The sequence below is a fragment of the Scyliorhinus canicula genome, chromosome 7, assembly GCF_902713615.1.
Source record: "Scyliorhinus canicula chromosome 7, sScyCan1.1, whole genome shotgun sequence".
Taxonomy (NCBI): Eukaryota; Metazoa; Chordata; class Chondrichthyes; order Carcharhiniformes; family Scyliorhinidae; genus Scyliorhinus; species Scyliorhinus canicula.
Window position 1 is genome coordinate 198,618,743 of NC_052152.1, and position 18,546 is coordinate 198,637,288.

Genomic DNA, 18,546 nt, shown 5'->3' on the forward strand with positions numbered 1-18,546 from the left:
AGTGGGGTGAGTGACGAGCGAGAGTGGGGTGAGTGACGAGCGAGAGTGGGGTGAGTGACGAGCGAGAGTGGGGTGAGTGACGAGCGAGAGTGGGGTGAGTGACGAGCGAGAGTGGGGTGAGTGACGAGCGAGAGTGGGGTGAGTGACGAGCGAGAGTGGGGTGAGTGACGAGCGAGAGTGGGGTGAGTGACGAGCGAGAGTGGGGTGAGTGACGAGCGAGAGTGGGGTGAGTGACGAGCGAGAGTGGGGTGAGTGACGAGCGAGAGTGGGGTGAGTGACGAGCGAGAGTGGGGTGAGTGACGAGCGAGAGTGGGGTGAGTGACGAGCGAGAGTGGGGTGAGTGACGAGCGAGAGTGGGGTGAGTGACGAGCGAGAGTGGGGTGAGTGACGAGCGAGAGTGGGGTGAGTGACGAGCGAGAGTGGGGTGAGTGACGAGCGAGAGTGGGGTGAGTGACGAGCGAGAGTGGGGTGAGTGACGAGCGAGAGTGGGGTGAGTGACGAGCGAGAGTGGGGTGAGTGACGAGCGAGAGTGGGGTGAGTGACGAGCGAGAGTGGGGTGAGTGACGAGCGAGAGTGGGGTGAGTGACGAGCGAGAGTGGGGTGAGTGACGAGCGAGAGTGGGGTGAGTGACGAGCGAGAGTGGGGTGAGTGACGAGCGAGAGTGGGGTGAGTGACGAGCGAGAGTGGGGTGAGTGACGAGCGAGAGTGGGGTGAGTGACGAGCGAGAGTGGGGTGAGTGACGAGCGAGAGTGGGGTGAGTGACGAGCGAGAGTGGGGTGAGTGAAGAGAGAGAGTGGGGAGGGAAGAGCGAGTGGAGGAGTGAAGAGCGAGTGGAGGAGTGAAGAGCGAGTGGAGGAGTGAAGAGCAAGTGGGGGAGTGAAGAGCGAGTGGAGGAGTGAAGAGCGAGTGGAGGAGTGAAGAGCGAGTGGAGGAGTGAAGAGCGAGTGGAGGAGTGAAGAGCAAGTGGAGGAGTGAAGAGCGAGTGGAGGAGTGAAGAGCGAGTGGAGGAGTGAAGAGCGAGTGGAGGAGTGAAGAGCGAGTGGAGGAGTGAAGAGTGAGTCAAGGAGTGAAGTGTGATTGAGAGGGAGTAAGTGAGAGTGAGTGAGTGAGAAGAGTGAGTAAGTAAGAGTGAGTGAATGAAGAGTGAGTGTTTCCCTAGTCTCCACACTCTGGCGCCTGTTCGAGTACAGAGAGAGAATTCAGAATGTCCAATTCAACTAACAAGCACATTCTGCGGGACTTGTGGGAGGAAACCTACGCAGACACAGGGCGAACATGCAGACTCCGCACAGACAGTGACCCATGCCGGGGATCGAACCCGGGTCCCTGGCGCTAAGGCAACAGTGCTAACTACTGTGCTGCCCATTAAGTCACACTGACTAGAAAGATGCTTGCTTTGAACCCTATACTGACTTTTTTCTTCTTTTAAAAAAAAAAATAGATTTAGAGTACCCAATTTATTTTTTCCAATTAAGGGGCAAGTTAGCATAGCTAATCCACCTACCCTGCACGTTTTTGAGTTTGTGGGCGAAACCCACTCAAAGACGGGGAGAATGTGCAAACTCCACACAGACAGTGACCCAGAGCCAGGATCGAACCTGGGACCTCGGCGCCGTGATGCAGCAGTGCTGACCACTGCACCACCATGCTGAGTTGATCACCATGTGTGGTAATAGAAGCACCACTCAGCTTAGGGCCAAAGCCGAGGTAGGAGAAGCTTTCAACAAAAGGCTACCACTCATTGTCTTGGGTATAGTTGTGTAGTTATAGTTATGGCACCAAAAGTAGCTGCAAGATGGCGATTTAAAATCCCACCATGAAAAGTTGTGAAAGTTAATTATTAAATCTGGCAATCTGCAGACTACCATTCAAAAAATATGCAAATCTGTTGAGTTGTATTAGACATTAAACAAATTCACTGATGCCTCCCAGGGAAGAAAACCATTACTCATACTTTGCCTGTCCTACACACAACCTCAATCCATACAATGTGATTGACTCTATGCCCCTTTAAGTCAGTACCGAAAGCAGTTTTATTCAGGGTATCTAAAAGCAGGCAATAAATAACAGCTCTGCCCATTCGCCAAAGAACAAGATTCTAAAACTTTCAGTATCCTTGCCAAAAAGTGATTAAATGTCATTGATTGAGGCAGTGGTGCAAGCTCAGGTTCAATATTTTCCACATTCAAACAATCTGTCTAAATGCTCAAAAATTAGCCAGCAGCCCCAATAAATCACTGTTTCCAGGTGAGGAAAAGCACAAGCGAATAATGGAAATAGATAGGCATTAAAGAAAATATATCTGGAAGCTCCACGATATTGAGAAGTTTCAAGTAAACACGTCACAGTATTTCTGGTGGTGGCTATGAAGGAGTAAGTCGCACATTTGGTAGCTCCCGCTCGGTTCGGACTTTTGGACTTTGTCCCCTGATTTTCTACCGGACTTGAATTGTAAAACTGATGACAGAGGCAATTGCATACTGAATTCCCACATCGGTGCATGGAGAGAAGGACCAAAAGTGCTCGTAAAGGTAGAAACAGAAAGACAGAGAAAGCTTGGGCTGAAGCATGAGACAGCATGGCGGAGGACCGGACCTCTGGTTTGTCAACCCAGCGGTCTACAGAGCAGCTGATGCAAGTGATTCAGGAAGGCTTTGCTAAGCAGAAATGGGACTGCTTGGACCCTATAAAAGAGTCGATTGAGCGCCTCGAGCTCAGATTGGACACCCAAGATCGGGCGATCCAGAAGGTAGAGAACGTGCTGGCTGAGCAAGAGGAACATCAAACTGCAGTGGAGTTGGAGGTGGGGATGCTGAGACCAGCAGAAGCAGCTCCTGGAAAAGGTGGAGGTCCTAGAGAATAGGTCCCGCCGACAGAACTTGAGAATTGTTGGGCTCCCGGAGGGGCCCAAAGGAGCGGACGCTGGGGCACACATTGCAGATATGTTTGAGAAGCTGCTCGGGGATGGGGCATTCTCCCGGCCCTTGGGAGGTGGAAGGGCTCACAGAGCACTCGCGAGGAAGCCGCAAATGGGAGAGCCCACCCGCGCACCCCCCCCCCCCCCCCCCCGGCCCCCTTGGGCAATGGCGGCGAGATTCCACAGGTACTCTGATAAGGAACACATTCTACAGTGGGCCAAGCAGGCATGGAACTGTAAGTGGGCCAACAGTATCCTGGGGGTTTACCAAGGCCTGAGTGTGGAGGTCGCCAGGAGAAGAACAGGCTTCAACCAGATTAAGTCGATCCTTTTTAAGAAAAAGGTGAAGTTCGGACTGTTGTATGTTGTACCCGGCCAGTCTCTGGGTCACGTACGAGGAACAGCACTTTTATTTTGAGTCGCCTGAGGACGCGCTGGACTTCGCGAAAAGTAAAGGACTGGTGGTGGACTAAGAACTTTTGAACTTTGCTGCAAAGTTCATGGTTTTTTTTGTTCTTTTAAAAAAAAGTTTCTCGTTTTTCATTTTGTGGAAGCTGTTTGTAATGCCTTTTGCATTGATTTGGGACCAGCGGTAGAGCTGAATGAGTTAAGGTTTTCATTTGCACTGTTGGGGGATGGAGGTGTGCTTGTTTAGATCTTGGTGTTTTTCAGTCAGGCAATTGCGTGGGGATTGTTTGATGTTGGAGTATGTTTGTATGAGCGGGTGGTAATAGGTGGGAGACTATCCGGCGACAGGGATGGGGCCACCAAGCTACATGGGCGGGCTAGCTCACGGATGCGCAGTGTGGGAGTGCATATGTTTGGTTTATTAAAGGGGTTGGGTTACAGAGTGTTGTTACTAAGGCGGGGGGTAAATGTTCTGCTGATGAGGGAGGGACTTGGGCTAAGGGAAAGAGAGGAGATGGGGGGGGGGGGGGGGGGGGGGGGGGGGGGGGGGGAGGCTGCCCGGGGGCAGGCCAGTGGAGGCGCGGAGCATGGGCTGGAGGCGGGCCCAAAAAAGAGGATGGCTGATTGGCGAAGGTGGGGGGGGGCGGCGGCAATGAGCCCCCCCCCCCCCCCCCCCCCAACGAGGCTGATCACCTGGAATGTTTGAGGGTTAAATGGACCGGTCAAGAGGGCACATGTGATCGTGCATCTTAGGGGACTGAAGGCGGACGTGGTAATGTTGCAGGAGACGCACCTTAGAGTAACTGACCAGATTAGATTGAGGAAAAGCTGGGTCAGTCAGGTTTTTCACTCGGGACTAGCCTCAAAGACTAGAGGGGTTGCGATCCTGATCAATAAGTGTTTGAGGTGGGTAGAATAGTCTCGGATGTGGGAGGTTGGTACATTATAGTCAGTGGGAAACTGGAGGGGTGCAGGTGGTATTAGTAAATGTGTATGCGCCAAATAGGGATGATGTGGAGTTTATAAAGAGGATGCTGGGAAAGATAGCGGACCTGGATACGCACAGGTTGGTCATGGGAGGGGACTTCAACACAGTCTCCTAACCCTGCCTTGGACCGGTCAAGCTCGAAAACGGGCAGTGTGCCAGCAATGGCACTAAAAAGGTTCATGGAGCAGATGGGGGTGTGTGTGTGTGTGTGGATCCATGGAGATTTGGGCAATCGAGAGTGAAGGAGTTTTCCTTCTACTCACGCGTGCATAAAGTGTACTCCCGGATTGATTTCTTTATTTTGAGCAGGGCCTTACTGGCAGGGCTGGTGGACACGGGGTACTCGGCGATCACAATCTCAGCCCATGCTCCTCACTGGGTTGACCTGCAGGTTAGTAAAGACAGTAACCAGCGCCCGCATTGGATGTTAGATGTGGGACTTTTGGCTGACGAAGGGGTGTGCGAGCGGCTGAGGAAATGTATTCAGAGCTACCTGCAGGTCAATATTACGGGGGATATTTCAGCAGCGATGGTCTGGGAAGCACTGAAGCACTCAGAGGGGAGCTGATCTCGATACGGGCCCATAGGGAGAAGGTGGACAGGGCAGAGACGGACCAACTGGTAAAGGAGATACTACAGATCGATAGGAGGTATGTGGACACCGCAGAGCCAGGGCTTTTAAGGGAACGGCGGAGGCTACAGGCGGAGTTCGGCTTGTTAACCACAGGGAGGGCGGTGGAGCAGCTGAGAAAGGCGAGGGGGGCGATCTAGGAGTACGGAGAGAAGGCCATCAGAATGCTTGCACAGCAGCTTCAAAAGAGGGAGGCAGCCAGGGAAATAGGGAAAGTAAATGATGGAAATGGGAACCTGGTTGGAGATTCAGCAGGGGTGAATAAGGCGTTTAAGGATTTCTACAGTTGGCTGTATAGGTCGGAACCCCCTACGGGGCCAGATGGGATGAGGCACTTCTTGGAGGGGCTGAATTTCCTAACGGTGTACGGGGAACTGGTAGAAGGGCTGGGGGCCCCGATCGGGCTGGAAGAGATAGTGGAGGGTCTGAAGGCCATGCAGGCGGGTAAGGCCCCGGGTCCGGACGGGTACCCAGAAGAGTTTTATAGAAGGTTCTCTGGGATATTGGGGCCGGTGTTGATGAGGATGTTCAATTCACAGGCCACGATTTCGCTGATTCTGAAGCGGGACAAGAACCTGGAGCTGTGTGGGTCCTACAGGCCGATATCCCTATTGAATGTGGATGCCAAATTGCTGGCCAAAATTTTATCCTCCAGGATTAAGGATTGTGTTCCAGATGTTATTGGGGAGGACCAGATGGGGTTTGTTAAGGGTAGGCAGTTGGTGGCCAATGTAAGAAGGTTGTTAAATGTAATGATGATGTCCCCAGAAGGTAGCGAGATGGAGGTAGTGATCACAATAGATGGAGAACAGTCTTTTGATCGGGTAGAATGGGTTATCTGTGGGAGGTACTGGGACGGTCAGATTTGGGCGGGGCTTTATTGACTGGGTCAGGTTGCTGTATCAGGCGCCTGTGGCTAGCGTACGGACGAATAGGACAACATCAGACTATGTTAGACAGCACCAGGGGACGGGACAGGGATGCCCCCTCACCCCACTGTTGTTCGTGGGGGGGAGGAGAAAGAGAGAGAGAGAGAGCGAGCGAGAGCGAGAGAGAGCACAGAGTCTCGATTCATGCAGACGAACTACTTCTGTATGTATCGGACCCAATAGAGGGGATGGAAGAAATCATGAGGATTCTAGGGGAATTTGGCCGGTTTTCGGGTATAGGATAAATATGGGGAAAAGTGAGATGTTGGCGGTCTGGGCGAGGGGACAGGAGAGGCGATTGGGGGAGCTGCCGTTTAGATCAGTAGGGGAAAGCTTTAGTTACCTAGGCATTCAAGTTGCGCGGGAATGGGACCAGCTGCATAAATTAAATCTGGCCCGACTAGTAGACCAAATGAAGGATGATTTTCGGAGGTGGGATGTGCTTCCGTTGTCACTGGCTGGGAGGGTGCAGACGGTGAGGATGACGGTCCTCCCGAGATTCCTGTTCGAGTTTCAATGTCTCCCCGTCTTTATTCCACTGTCCTTTTTTAAACGGATCAACAAAGTGATCACTGGCTTCGTTTGGGCGGGCAAGTCCCTGCGACTAAGGAAGGTAATGCTTGAGCGGAATCGGGGAGAGGGCGGGCTGGCGCTGCCAAATTTTAGTAACTATAACTGGGCAGCGAATAGAGCCATGATCAGGAAGTGGGTGGTGGGGGAGGGGTCAGCATGGGAGCGTATGGAGGCAGCTTCATGCAAGGGCACCAATCTGGGGAGGTTGGTAACTGCACCTCCGCTGTTCCCGACGGCACGGTACTCCACCAGCGACCCTGAGAGTCTGGGGGCAATGGAGGAGACATGTGGGAGCAGAGGTAGCATCGGTCTGGTCTCCAATCTGTAACAATCACCGGTTTGCCCCGTGAAGTATGGATGGGGGGTTCCAGATATGGCGGAGCGCAGGGATTGAGGGAATGGTGGATATGTTTATAGATGGGAGCTTTCAGAGTTTGAGGGCGTTGGAGGAGACGTTTGAGCTGGGGAGGGGAAACAAATTCAGGTATCTGCAGGTGCAGGACTTCCTACGTAAAGATGTGTCAACCTTCCCGCTCCTACCGCTAAGGGGGATGCAGGAACTTATGGGGTCAGAGGAGACGCAGACCGAGGAGCTGAGAGCAAGTGGGAGGAGGAGCTTGGAGAAGAGATAGAGGATGGACTATGGCGGACGCATTGAGTAGAGTCAACGTGTCCGCAACACGTGCCAGGCTCAGCCTGATACAATTTAAGGTCATTCCTTGGGCTCACATGACAATGGCCTGGATGAGTAGATTCTTTGGGATGGAAGATAGGTGTGCAAAATGTGCGGGAGGACCAGCGAACCATGTCCACATGTTCTGGACATGTCCGAAGCTTAGGGGATTTTGGCAGGGGTTTGCAGATATCATGTCCACGGTGTTAAAAACAAGGGTGGCACTGAGTCTAGACGTGGCGATTTTCGGGGTGTCAGAAGACCCGGGAATCCAGGAGAAAGAGGCAGACGTTCTGGCCTTTGTTTCCCTGGTAGCCTGATGACAGATACTATTAGCTTGGAGGGAGGCAAAGCCCCCAAAGTCGTAGACCTGGCTATCGGACATGACTAGCTTTCTGTTTGGAGAAACTCAAGTTCGCCTTGAGAGGGTCACTGTTAGGGTTCGCCCAGAGGTTGCAACCACTCGTCGACTTCTTCGCGGAAAATTAATCGTCAGCAGAAAGGGGGGGGGGGTTAGTTTAGCTTAGAGTAGGGGGTTAATAAAGGTGGGACCTCTAAGGGAGGGAGATGGCTTTTGCACTATGCTTATAGTTTCATGCACATTGTTTATTTTGTTGTTATAACACCAAAAATACCTCAATAAAATGTTTATTAAAAAAAAACATGTCACAGTATCTCACGGTGTGATATCTTGTGTGTTTAGAAAGAAAATAATGATTAAAAGGGGGGTCTGGCTGGGATATGTCCGAGATGCTGAAGGTGAAGCTGGCTCCCAGTCCAGAAGTGGCGATTTTTGAAGTGTCGACCCGGGGTCCAGGGGGCGGGAGAGGCTGACGTTGACGTTTTCACCTTTGCCTCCCTGGTAGCCCGGAGATGGATTTTGTGGAGCGGAAACTCGGGGGGGGGGGGGGGGGGGGGGGGGGGGGGGGGGGGGCCTCGTAGAATTCCTTAGGCTGGAAAAAAATAATCAAGTTTGTCTTGCGGGGGTCAGTGGGGAGGTTATTTTAGTTTTGCTCTGCAGTTCTCAAGACATGCAGAGGCAACAGCTGCATTAAACAGATCTTTCAGTTAAATTCACAATGACAGCATAACAAGTGCCCAACTTCTCAACATACACTGTGACGTGCTGCTTCCACTTGGGGTTGTGTGTGTTGGTAACCTTCTCAGTTTTCTTCGATTGGCCATCGACTGCCACTTCCACATAGGGGCTGGGCCCAAACCAGTTCTTCTTATTTTCTTTTAGCTTTGCACAAATGACTAGCAGGAAATATAGAAAGACAACAAATCTTTAAAAAGGAGTGCTTTTACTGAATTAAAATACAATAACTATTTTACAGAAACATAATTTGACAATTGCGAATTATCACACCATAATCCCTCATGAAATCATCCAAGTAGAAGAGATTAACGATTGCAATGGAATCATGCATCAATTGGATGAAGTGCCCCGGCCAGCGTATGTCACGACAGCTGGTGCCAGCAAAACAACCACATTAGACAACAAGTACATGGAAAGGTTTACAGGGCAGTAATGCCAGAGTGCAGGAGCTTGTAAATAACCACAGTGCTTCACACAAATCTCACATTCAATCAGAGCTCTGCCCTACAGCACAGCTAGGTATGTTTTATTTTCCTTAGATTTCTAATGTAGGCAGAAGTTTTATTGTCTATCAACAGAAGGAAGCTTGGAATTCCTGCCCCTGAAGTCCCAAGCCAGCTTCAAATCTAATTACAATTATAAAATCCTCATTAATCAGGATATTATCCCCATTGACTTGGAGGGACTGCTGCTTGTAGCTACTCCTGCCACGACATCTGCTGTCATGGTGTGCCATGATGCATTTGAAGAAATATACAAATATAAGCCTAGCAATTTAAGTGTATTTACTTTAAAAATGTTATGACTTGCTTGAATAGATGATAGTGGGATCTACAGAAATCAAATGAGTGATCCCATTTTCATTCATTTCGTAGCTCATTTGAGTTCATGGGGAGCCCGAAAAGAGCAAGAAGTCAGAACCAGGATATTTACAGGCTCTGTAGGTTCACTACAGTCACAGCAAACTGCGAGAAGAGATTATTATTCATGCTGTATAATAATCCCCTTTTTGTCATAATTGTCAGGAAGTCCTTAATTGGCTTCTGGAATGCAAGGCAGCATAGCAAGCCAAAGGCACAATTAATAAAGTGAATATTTTGGCTCCTGGATAAATAGAACACCTCATCTGTTTGCAATTAGTGGCTGTTCGGAGTAGTAGTCATTCAAATAGGAGGGTGGGTTCCAGGCTCCTATTCACAAGTAAATGATAGAGGAAAAGTAGCCAATCGATGGAAAATTGATGAACACAAAGCCTGGAATAAGTTTTCAAACCTTCAACTTCTTACAGGTTGAGATTTTAATTGTGGCCACATCTCGGAGGAGAAATAGTAAGTGACAGTCAGAAACTTTAATCTAGCATAGGTAGGGGTACACCTTTGCAATGGTACATCTCTTCACAATGAATAAACAAAAGCTCTTCAAAACACACCTTTTATTCCAAGTTGCGACTTAGTTGCGTGGTTGCTTGCTGAACCAGAATTTGTACCATTTGCGGCCATGGTTCAGACTGCATGAGAAACCGGAAAAAAAATTAGCTCAGTTAAACGTGCATTTTCAAAAAATCATATGTACAATTATAGTGTTAGTCTAGAACAAGTTTGCTCTGTACAATTTGCATCACTGCCTATTGAGACCACTCTCCTTGCATGTATATGAAGGACATTACAGCAGTCAAAGAATAAAGAACAAAGTACAGCACAGGAACAGACCCGTCAGCCATCCAAGCCCGCGCCGACCATGCTGCCCGTCTAAACTAAAATCTTCTGCACTTCCAGGGTCCGTATCCCTCTATTCCCATCCTATTCATGTATTTGTCAAGGGGTCTTTTAAACGTTATTATCGTCCCTGCTTCCACCACCTCCTCCGGCAGCGAGTTCCAGGCACCCACTACCCTCTGTGTAAAAAAAAAAAAACTTGCTTTGTACAGACCAAGGCAGGCCAGCAGCACGGTTCAATTCCCGTACCAGCCTCCCCGAACAGGCGCCGGAATGTGGCGACTAGGGTCTTTTCACAGTAACTTCATTGAAGCCTACTCATGACAATAAGCAATTTTCATTTCATTTCAATTGACCCCTCTACCCTGGGAAAAAGTTTCTGACTATCCCCTCTGTCTCTGCCCCTCATAATTTTGTGGACCTCTATCAGGTCACCCCTCAACCTCCTTCATTCTAGTGAGAACAAACCAAGTTTATTCAACTTCGCCTCATAGCTAATTCCCGCCATACCAGGCAACATCCTGGCAAATCTCTTCTGCACCCTCTCTAAAGCCTCCACATCCTTCTGGTAGTGCAGCAACCAGAATTGAACACTATACTGCAAGTGTGGCCTAACTAAGGTTCTATACAGCTGCAACATGACTTGCCAATTGTTCTATTCAATGCCCCAGCCAACGAAGGCAAGCATGCCGTATGCCTTCTTGACTACCTCTCTTTCAGTGATCTGTAGACCTGTACACCTAGATCTCTCCGACTGTCAATACTCTTGAGGGTTCTACCATTCACTGTATATTCCCTAGCTGTATTAGACCTTGCAAAATGCATTACGTCACATTTGTCCGGCTTAAACTCCATCTGCCAGTTCTCCGCCCAAGTCTCCATGTGATCTAAATCCTGCTGTATCCTCTGACAGTCCTCATCGCTATTATCAATTCCACCAAACTTTGTGTCGTCCGCAAACTTACTAATCAGACCAGTTACATTTTCCTCCAAATCATTGATATATATATATATATACACACACACACAGCCCTGTAATCAGAAAAGCACCCTTCCATTGCTACTCTCTGTCTTCTATGACCTAGCCAGTTCTGTATCCATCTTGGCAGCTCACCCCTGATCCAGTGTGACTTCACCTTTTGTACCAGTCTGCCATGAGGGACCAGTCAACCTAGTTGAGTGGGCTACATGAGTGCCCCTCCTCCCTTCATCTCAGTGGGCCGCAAGATTAAAATTGGGCTTGTTCACTAATCATGACCATATGAGTAGGATTAAATACGTTTAATACACAATGAATATTTCATAACAAGTTACAAAAAATGCAAATACCAATAGAACTAGTCGCCATATTCCGGTGCCTGTTCGGGTATACAAGAGGGAGAATTCAGAATATCCAATTCACCTCACAACACGTATTTCGGGACATGTGGGAAGAAACTGGAGCACCCGGAGGAAACCCACGCAGACACGGGGAGAATGTGCAGACTCCGCATAGATAGTGACCGAAGCTGGGAATCGAACCAGGGACCTTGGCACTTTGAAGCAACAGTGCTAACCACTGTGCTACCGTTCACGATATAGAGTCAACTGTTAACCATTCATATAGTGTATCACAAAAACTAGCCTAAACTTCAGTTTACAAGCAATGCTGCAGGAATTCTGTTCATATAGCCATAAAAAAATTAACAAAATTTCATCAGCTAAAGTTTGCTAAAGTGTGCAAACCCCACCAGACCAGTTTAGGTATTCAAACACCACCACCTAAGGACAAAGACATAGACCTGAACTAGATGATCCATATGAATTGTAACACTTCAATAGGCTACTGCTGAACCCTGACACATCGATAAAAAGGAACTCTAATCTCTTATTTTCTCATGACCAGTTAATCTCCTTATGGTTACTGTAATCAAATACAGAGCACGGCAGTATCAAAAAGCCAAGGACAGTTGCACTGGTGCACAAACTGAAAGCAGACGGTAACTACCGAAGAATTAGTTTTCTCAAAGTGGATTGTGCTGGGAAGAAAATGATTCATAAAGTACTTCTTGCAAGAAGATTTACGAATAACAATGAGTTAGTGGCTTTAAAGCAGGAGGAGGTCAGAATAAATGTGTAGACAATCTTACTTGGACAAAATACCAAAGTGTTGTTATTGCTATTGATGCAACTATATTGGTTCTTCCTGTTGATTCCTTTAGTTCCTATTTCTTTTATTTTGTCTTTATCATTTTTGGCCCATGGATTGTTAATTGAGACACCTTTAAGTTGAGCAGAGGAAGTAAGGAACAGTTGCAAAATAGTACAGAGTTATGAAGTTTTGTATTTTGGGCAGAAGAACTCAGATTTTATGGCACCCAGAAGATAGAGCGATTTGCTTCAATTGGTTGGCTGGTGGCCAATGGATTGGATAGGGACAGTATCCAGCCCAGCAACAGACAGCAATTGGGTCCTGCTTTTGGAAAGAACCCGGCAGAAGCCACTGGACCTTCAAGGTAGAAGCAGCACTCTCTCTCTTTGCTGCTTACTGCTGAAGGTTGAAGCCTCTAGGCTCTGCAAGAAGCTGTTTCTGTCTCTAATGCTACCTGCCTGATATTTCTGTGAGTCTACAGTGAAAACAGTTACAAGCTGAAAGAAAATATAACATCCTCCTGAAAGTCTAGACTGATGAAATAATCTACCTGGAAGATGTCCATCTGAAACAAAGACACAATACTTTTAGATTCATCATTATTTCACACCACTTTTTCCCCTTATCGCTGTGGGTGTGCGTGTGTGGGTAGTGTTAAGGGGGAGTTAGAAATTAGATTTAGAGTACCCAATTATGGTGCAATTTAGCATGGCCAATCCATCTAACCTGTTCATCTTTGGGTTGTGGGGGTGAGACCCACGCAGACATGGGGAGAATGTGCAAACTCCACATGGTCAGTGACCCTGGGATGGCACCGTGAGGCAGCAGTGCTAACCACGGCACCGCCGTGCCGCCTGAGATTAGACAATCAGCTGAATTTGTTGCCTACTTAATTATAACTACTTATAGTTAGTTAATAATAAAAAGTTAGTTGTGTCTAAATTTATAAATCTTGTGACTGTGGTTATTGGGCTGCCAAAGACCTTGTATATTGTTAGTTTCAACCGTGTTGCGACTTCGGGTCTCAAGTGGAGTTGGAATTGACCGTGCACGAGCCCAGAGTGTCATAGGTTACTTTGCATTATTCAGTAACCTCATAGTTGGTCATTGTGTGTTACAGAGACTGTATTAAAGGTGCCATTTTAACCAAGGCCAAGTGTTTAATTTTTGAACTTGAAGTTTAATTTTGCAAGTCTTAATTTTCTAAAATATCAACTAAGCTTTGCGCATTTGAGTTGAACATGGCAATTTTTAGCCACAGTAGATGGGCATTGCTTAGGCTCTAGACACCATGACAGAAATGGAAACAAGCCATTTATCAGCAAATTACATGAGAACCTTGTTATGGCACGGCAGAGAAGTGCCAGGCTGTCCAAATCCCAAAAGGAAATTTGAAACAGCTGCCAGAACGATTTTGCAATTTGTGCATTGAGGTTTGCTGAAATCAAGAAAAATAACTCAGGCCAAAATTGTGATGATTTTATATTAAAGTTAAACATCAAGTAAAAAATACTTAATCCTCTTGTTCGCGATTACACTGGATACCACACCCACCCAGAGGCTTCAACGCTTCTTTAAATCCTTTTCCCCACTTTAATCTTTGCACTCTGTTTTCTACAAGTTTATTTTCCGAGAATTTATCAACCTTTAAGTTTACAGTACTATATTTTATAAGTAAACTTGCATTCTTTTGCTCATCTTTTCACAGTTTTTCAATTGTACATGTTCCCTTTTGAAATACAACAGCCAACTTCAAATCACTTACCAACAACTCCACTACTGATGCCTGACCTCGTTCACAACTCCTCTACTGATGCCTGATCTGTTTTCCAATTCAAGTAAACCAACACCAACTCTCTCCTCTCTCCCCCCCCCCCCCCCCCCCCCCCCACAAGCTTGCTTCCCAATATATGACCACAATATTGCAAAAAGAAATATTAAAGCATTAAAGCTCTCATTTTCCTAACAATCTCATCACTGCCAAGTTTCCCTTCACGTCAAACACCAACTGATGCAGATTGTCTTTTCTTCACTTGCTGTTGGGTTAAACTCCCTATCTAAGAGTCCTGGTGTGCTTTCACTATAGAGATGGATAATACCAGCCTTGCCCGTGATGTACCTATCAATGCCAAATGTTTAAAATAATTAACACAAAGTTATTTGTGCCATAACTTCATGTATTTCGGTCAGGTAAACAAGGTGCCTTAGAAAGGATTTACAAATAGAACAAGTTCACCTTAAATATGGTACACAAGAAAACAAGAGGTTTCACACATTTTGCCTACAGAAATATTATTCACAAATACTTGATCCAAATAGTTCTATCATACATACCTATCTACCAAACGATGCCAAATGACTCAGTCTTTCCTGAACATTTCTCTCTTGGGACAGCTTCCGAGGTGCTGGCTTTGTTTCTCACCCTATAAAAGTCAAACAATGCGGAAGTTCAGTATATCACAAGAACTTATTCACCAGTGGTACTGAAGTGATCTGCAATAACTTACAGGGGAAAAATTATATGCAGCCAAGTTATACTCAATTGAAAATTTTCAACAAGGAAAGAATGGCTAATCAGAGTTGACGTCGGGCCGAAGCAGCTTTCTACTCATCCCTCTGGAATGTGACGTCCTAAACATGCATCGTCAATTAGTCCATTTAATGTAATGTAACTAACACTTAATTCCAAATCAAAACCTTTCTCCAAATCATTACATTTCTGGGTAATTTACAAAGTTGCAAGTGGACAAGATGTGATAATCACTATCATATGCTTTAATAAAATCCAATGACAACACTGTTAAATGAGGAGGAATGAGGCCGATGATTCATACCTGAATTTATAGATGTAGCGGTGTCGTTAATTATTCCACGGTTAACTTAAGGAAGGGTTCCCCAAATTAACTGCCACAATAAAAGTGACATCCTAATTTATTTCAGACTTCAATGCACCCAGTTTTGCTTTCTGATGAAGTGGAACTGCCGAACAGCAGAGCCAAACAAACACTTACAGTAGATCAACTCATTTATTACATGACTACAGGAATGAAAATATGATAGAATCATACAAAAGGGGGCAGTACGGTGGCGCAGTGGTTAGCACCGCTGCCTACAGCGCAGAGGACCCAGGCCACTCCGTGTAGAGTTGCACATTTGCCCTGTGTCTGCGTGGGTTTCACCCCCACAACCCAAAGATGTGCAGGGTAGGTGGATTGGCCACGCTAAATTGCCCCTTATTTGGACAGCATTTTTTAAAAAAATCATACTAAGAACAATACAGCACAAGAGGCCGTGATTTTGATCCATCAAATCTGCCCCTGCATTTTCAAAGAGCAATCCAGTTTGTCCCACTTCCAACTCAACATACAATTTTCTTTCCTTGAAGTGTTAACCAATTTCCTTTTGAAGGTTATAATTCAATCTTTGGGCAGCACCGTAGTGCAGTGGTTAGCACTGCGGCTTCACGGCGCCGAGGTCCGAACCCGGCTCTGGGTCATTGTCCGTGTGGAGTTTGCACATTCTCTCAGTGTCTGCGTGGGTTTCGCCCCCACAAGCCAAAGATGTGCAGGGTAGGTGGATTGGCCACGCTAAACTGCCCCTTAATTGTAAAAAATGAATTGATACTCTAAATTTAAAGAAAAAGTTATAATTCAATCTTTATCCTTCATCCTATCAGGCAATGCATTCCAAATCCTGCTCAATGATGTTCAATTTGGGATCTGCCAGGTGCGCTTGGTTCTAGTCCCCGCATTACAGCCATGGCCCAAACATGGATGAAAGCTGAATTTGAGGCGAGTTTAGTGATTGCCCTTGACATAGAGGCAGCAGTTGACTGAGTGTGGTATCAAGGAGTCCCAAGTAGGACGGCACGGTACCACAATGGTTAGCACTGTTGCTTTACAGAGCCAGGGTCCCGGGTTCGAATTCCCGCTTGAGCCACTATCTGTATGGAGTCTCCCCCTGTCTGCGTGGGTTTTCCTCCGGGTACTCCGGTTTCCTCCCACAAGTCCGGAAAGTTACGCTTGCTTAGGTGAATTTGACATTCTGAATTCTCCCTCTGTGTACCCAAACAGGCGCCGGAAGTGGTGACCAGGGGCTTTTCACAGTAACTTCATTGCAGTGTTAATGTAAACCTACTTGTGACAATAATAACGATTATTATTGTAATAAAGTGAAGACAATGGGAATTGGCCTCACTGGCAATATTCACATCCATGAATGAATTTTAAAATAATACAATTTGTAAACATTTTACAATTTCTCCTATACTGAAACGGTACAGCTGGGGAAAGATAACATATCCAGCTTAGTAGTGTAATTTTTATAAATAACTTTTTTTCATTCTATTTTCCTTTCTCCCTTCCATCTACCACTAGTAGGAAATGACGCTTGCTGAGTTGGGTACTGGTGCTTTCCAGTAACTTCCATCAGTGACTTTTAATGAAGGTGCACAAGGATGTAGCTCTTTTCACTAAGGCACAGTACCATTTGCCTATTTTGCCAATCACACTTTAAATCACCTTCGAAACTGACTCCAAATTGAAGAGCGGGTTCATTAATGAGCCTGGGATCATTTGGCATTAATCATCAGAGGATTTGTGGACTAGGTACAACAGAACCATGGCTGGCAATCTAACAAAAGGCCGGTGGAGAAACCAGGCTAAATTTACACTGTGATTTGGAGTCAATTTACAACAATGCTTTCATACTGATCTCAATACTTGCTTTCATATAATTTTGAAGCTTAACATAAATGCTACATTGACATTTTATGGGTGCCCAGAAATATTGCGTACTTCATCGCATCCGATGCCAGGGGCAGCACGGTGACGCAGTGGTTAGCACTGGGACTATGGCGCTGTGGAGTTTGCACATTCTCCCGTGTCTGCATGGGTTTTAGCCCCACATCCCAAAGATGTGCAGGGTAGGTGGACTGGCTACACTAAATTGCTCCTTAATTGGAAAAAAAAATTGGGTACTTTAAATTTATAAAAACAAAATAGAAACCGAGGCCATTCAGCCCTTGGAGTCTGCACTGACCCTCTGAAAGATTACTTTACCTAGGCCCACCACGCCGCCCTATCCCCATAACCCTACGCATTGATCATGGCCAATCCATCTAATCTGCACATCTTTGGACTGTGGGACGAAACCAGAGCACCCGGTGGAAACCTACTCTAGACATGGGAGAATGTGCAAACTCCACAAAGACAATCACCCACGGCCGGAATCGAACCCGGGTCCTTGATGCTGTGAGGCAGCAGAGTTAACCACTGTGCCACCTTGCCACTCATCTGAATCGGAACTGAAGAATTTATTTTATTAAAACTTTTCGATTCATCATTATTTCACACCACTTTTTCCCTTTATCTGTGTGTGTGCGTCAGTATGTGTGCGTGTGTGTGGGTAGTGTTAAGGGGGGAGTTAGAGATTAGAGAGTTAGAGATTAGATTTAGAGTACCCAATTATGGTGCAATTGAGCATGGCCAATCCATCTACCCTGCACATCTTTTGGGTTGTGGGAGTGAGACCCATGCAGACACGGGGAGAATGTATAAACTCCACAGGGACAGTAACCCACTGTCGAACCCGGGTCCTCAGTGCAATGAGGCAGTGCTAACCACTGTGCCACCGTGCCAACCAGAACTGAAGATTTAAGACCTTTGCATAAAAATTTGCTTACAACATGTATTCAGATCACTGGCTAGCATCCCAGTTTACATGTCAACTTTATCAGTGGCTCTCCTTCAGTAAACACTAAAGCTACCATCAATATATCTTCAGAGAACTATTTAAGCAAGCACTGCCACAGTATGCTTTATGCTTTTCTTGAATGCAATCACTGTTGTTTCCATCATTCACAAACACATTCCAGTGGCCCATTACTGAATATGTTAGTCTCAGTGTATCAGACCAGATTTTTTGAATTTGAAAACTTAGGACAGGCTCTCATTGACCAGATAGGTCTTAAGGCTAAGTCACAAAGGCCTACACAGTGGTTGGAAGAAGAGAGAGAGAGAGAGAGAGAGAGAGAGAGAGAGAAAGAGGAGTGGTTGGTGGCAGAGAGCTACAAAGAACAACAACATTGAGTTTGGGCTCCCAATGTTGATCAAAAACCCGCGACCCCTGTAAGAAAGGTAAACGTGAATAACAATTAAGTCAGGTTCTAATCTTGACAAATCTGTTCATACTTGTTCAAACATATCTAATGGATAATTGGGTAAGGTATTTACCCAATACTACTTGTGTAAAACTAAGCTCCAAATCAGACAAAGCCTTCTTGTAACTAACAGTGTGTGCAATGAGGGCTCCAATGTACTTCTTCCACAGTTAACCTTACATTATGATACTTAATTATTTCAATAGAGTTGTGAAAAATATTTGTTAAGTGCACATAGGTGGGAATCTGAACAGACCTAAGTGCACTTGTACAGTAGCAAGGTCCTAGACATGTCCAGTTCCATGGCATTTTATTATTCAAA

General features: G+C 46.4%; 1 protein-coding gene across 4 annotated transcripts in view; it reads right to left on the reverse strand.

Annotated features, from left to right (window-relative positions):
* The window catches only part of LOC119969690 (E3 ubiquitin-protein ligase Itchy-like), a 108,305-nt gene that overhangs the window by 61,979 nt on the left and 27,780 nt on the right, over positions 1 to 18,546 (reverse strand). For 3 of the 4 annotated variants that reach the window (XM_038803676.1, XM_038803678.1, XM_038803677.1), the window contains 3 exons: positions 14,399 to 14,487; positions 9,648 to 9,725; positions 8,235 to 8,376 (listed from right to left, as the gene is read on the reverse strand). In XM_038803676.1, coding sequence (XP_038659604.1) covers positions 8,235 to 8,376; positions 9,648 to 9,717 — 212 coding nt within the window. In that variant the 5' untranslated portion in view covers positions 9,718 to 9,725; positions 14,399 to 14,487. The remainder of the gene's footprint in view (positions 1 to 8,234; positions 8,377 to 9,647; positions 9,726 to 14,398; positions 14,488 to 18,546) is intronic. The other variant, XM_038803679.1, reaches the window with a different exon arrangement.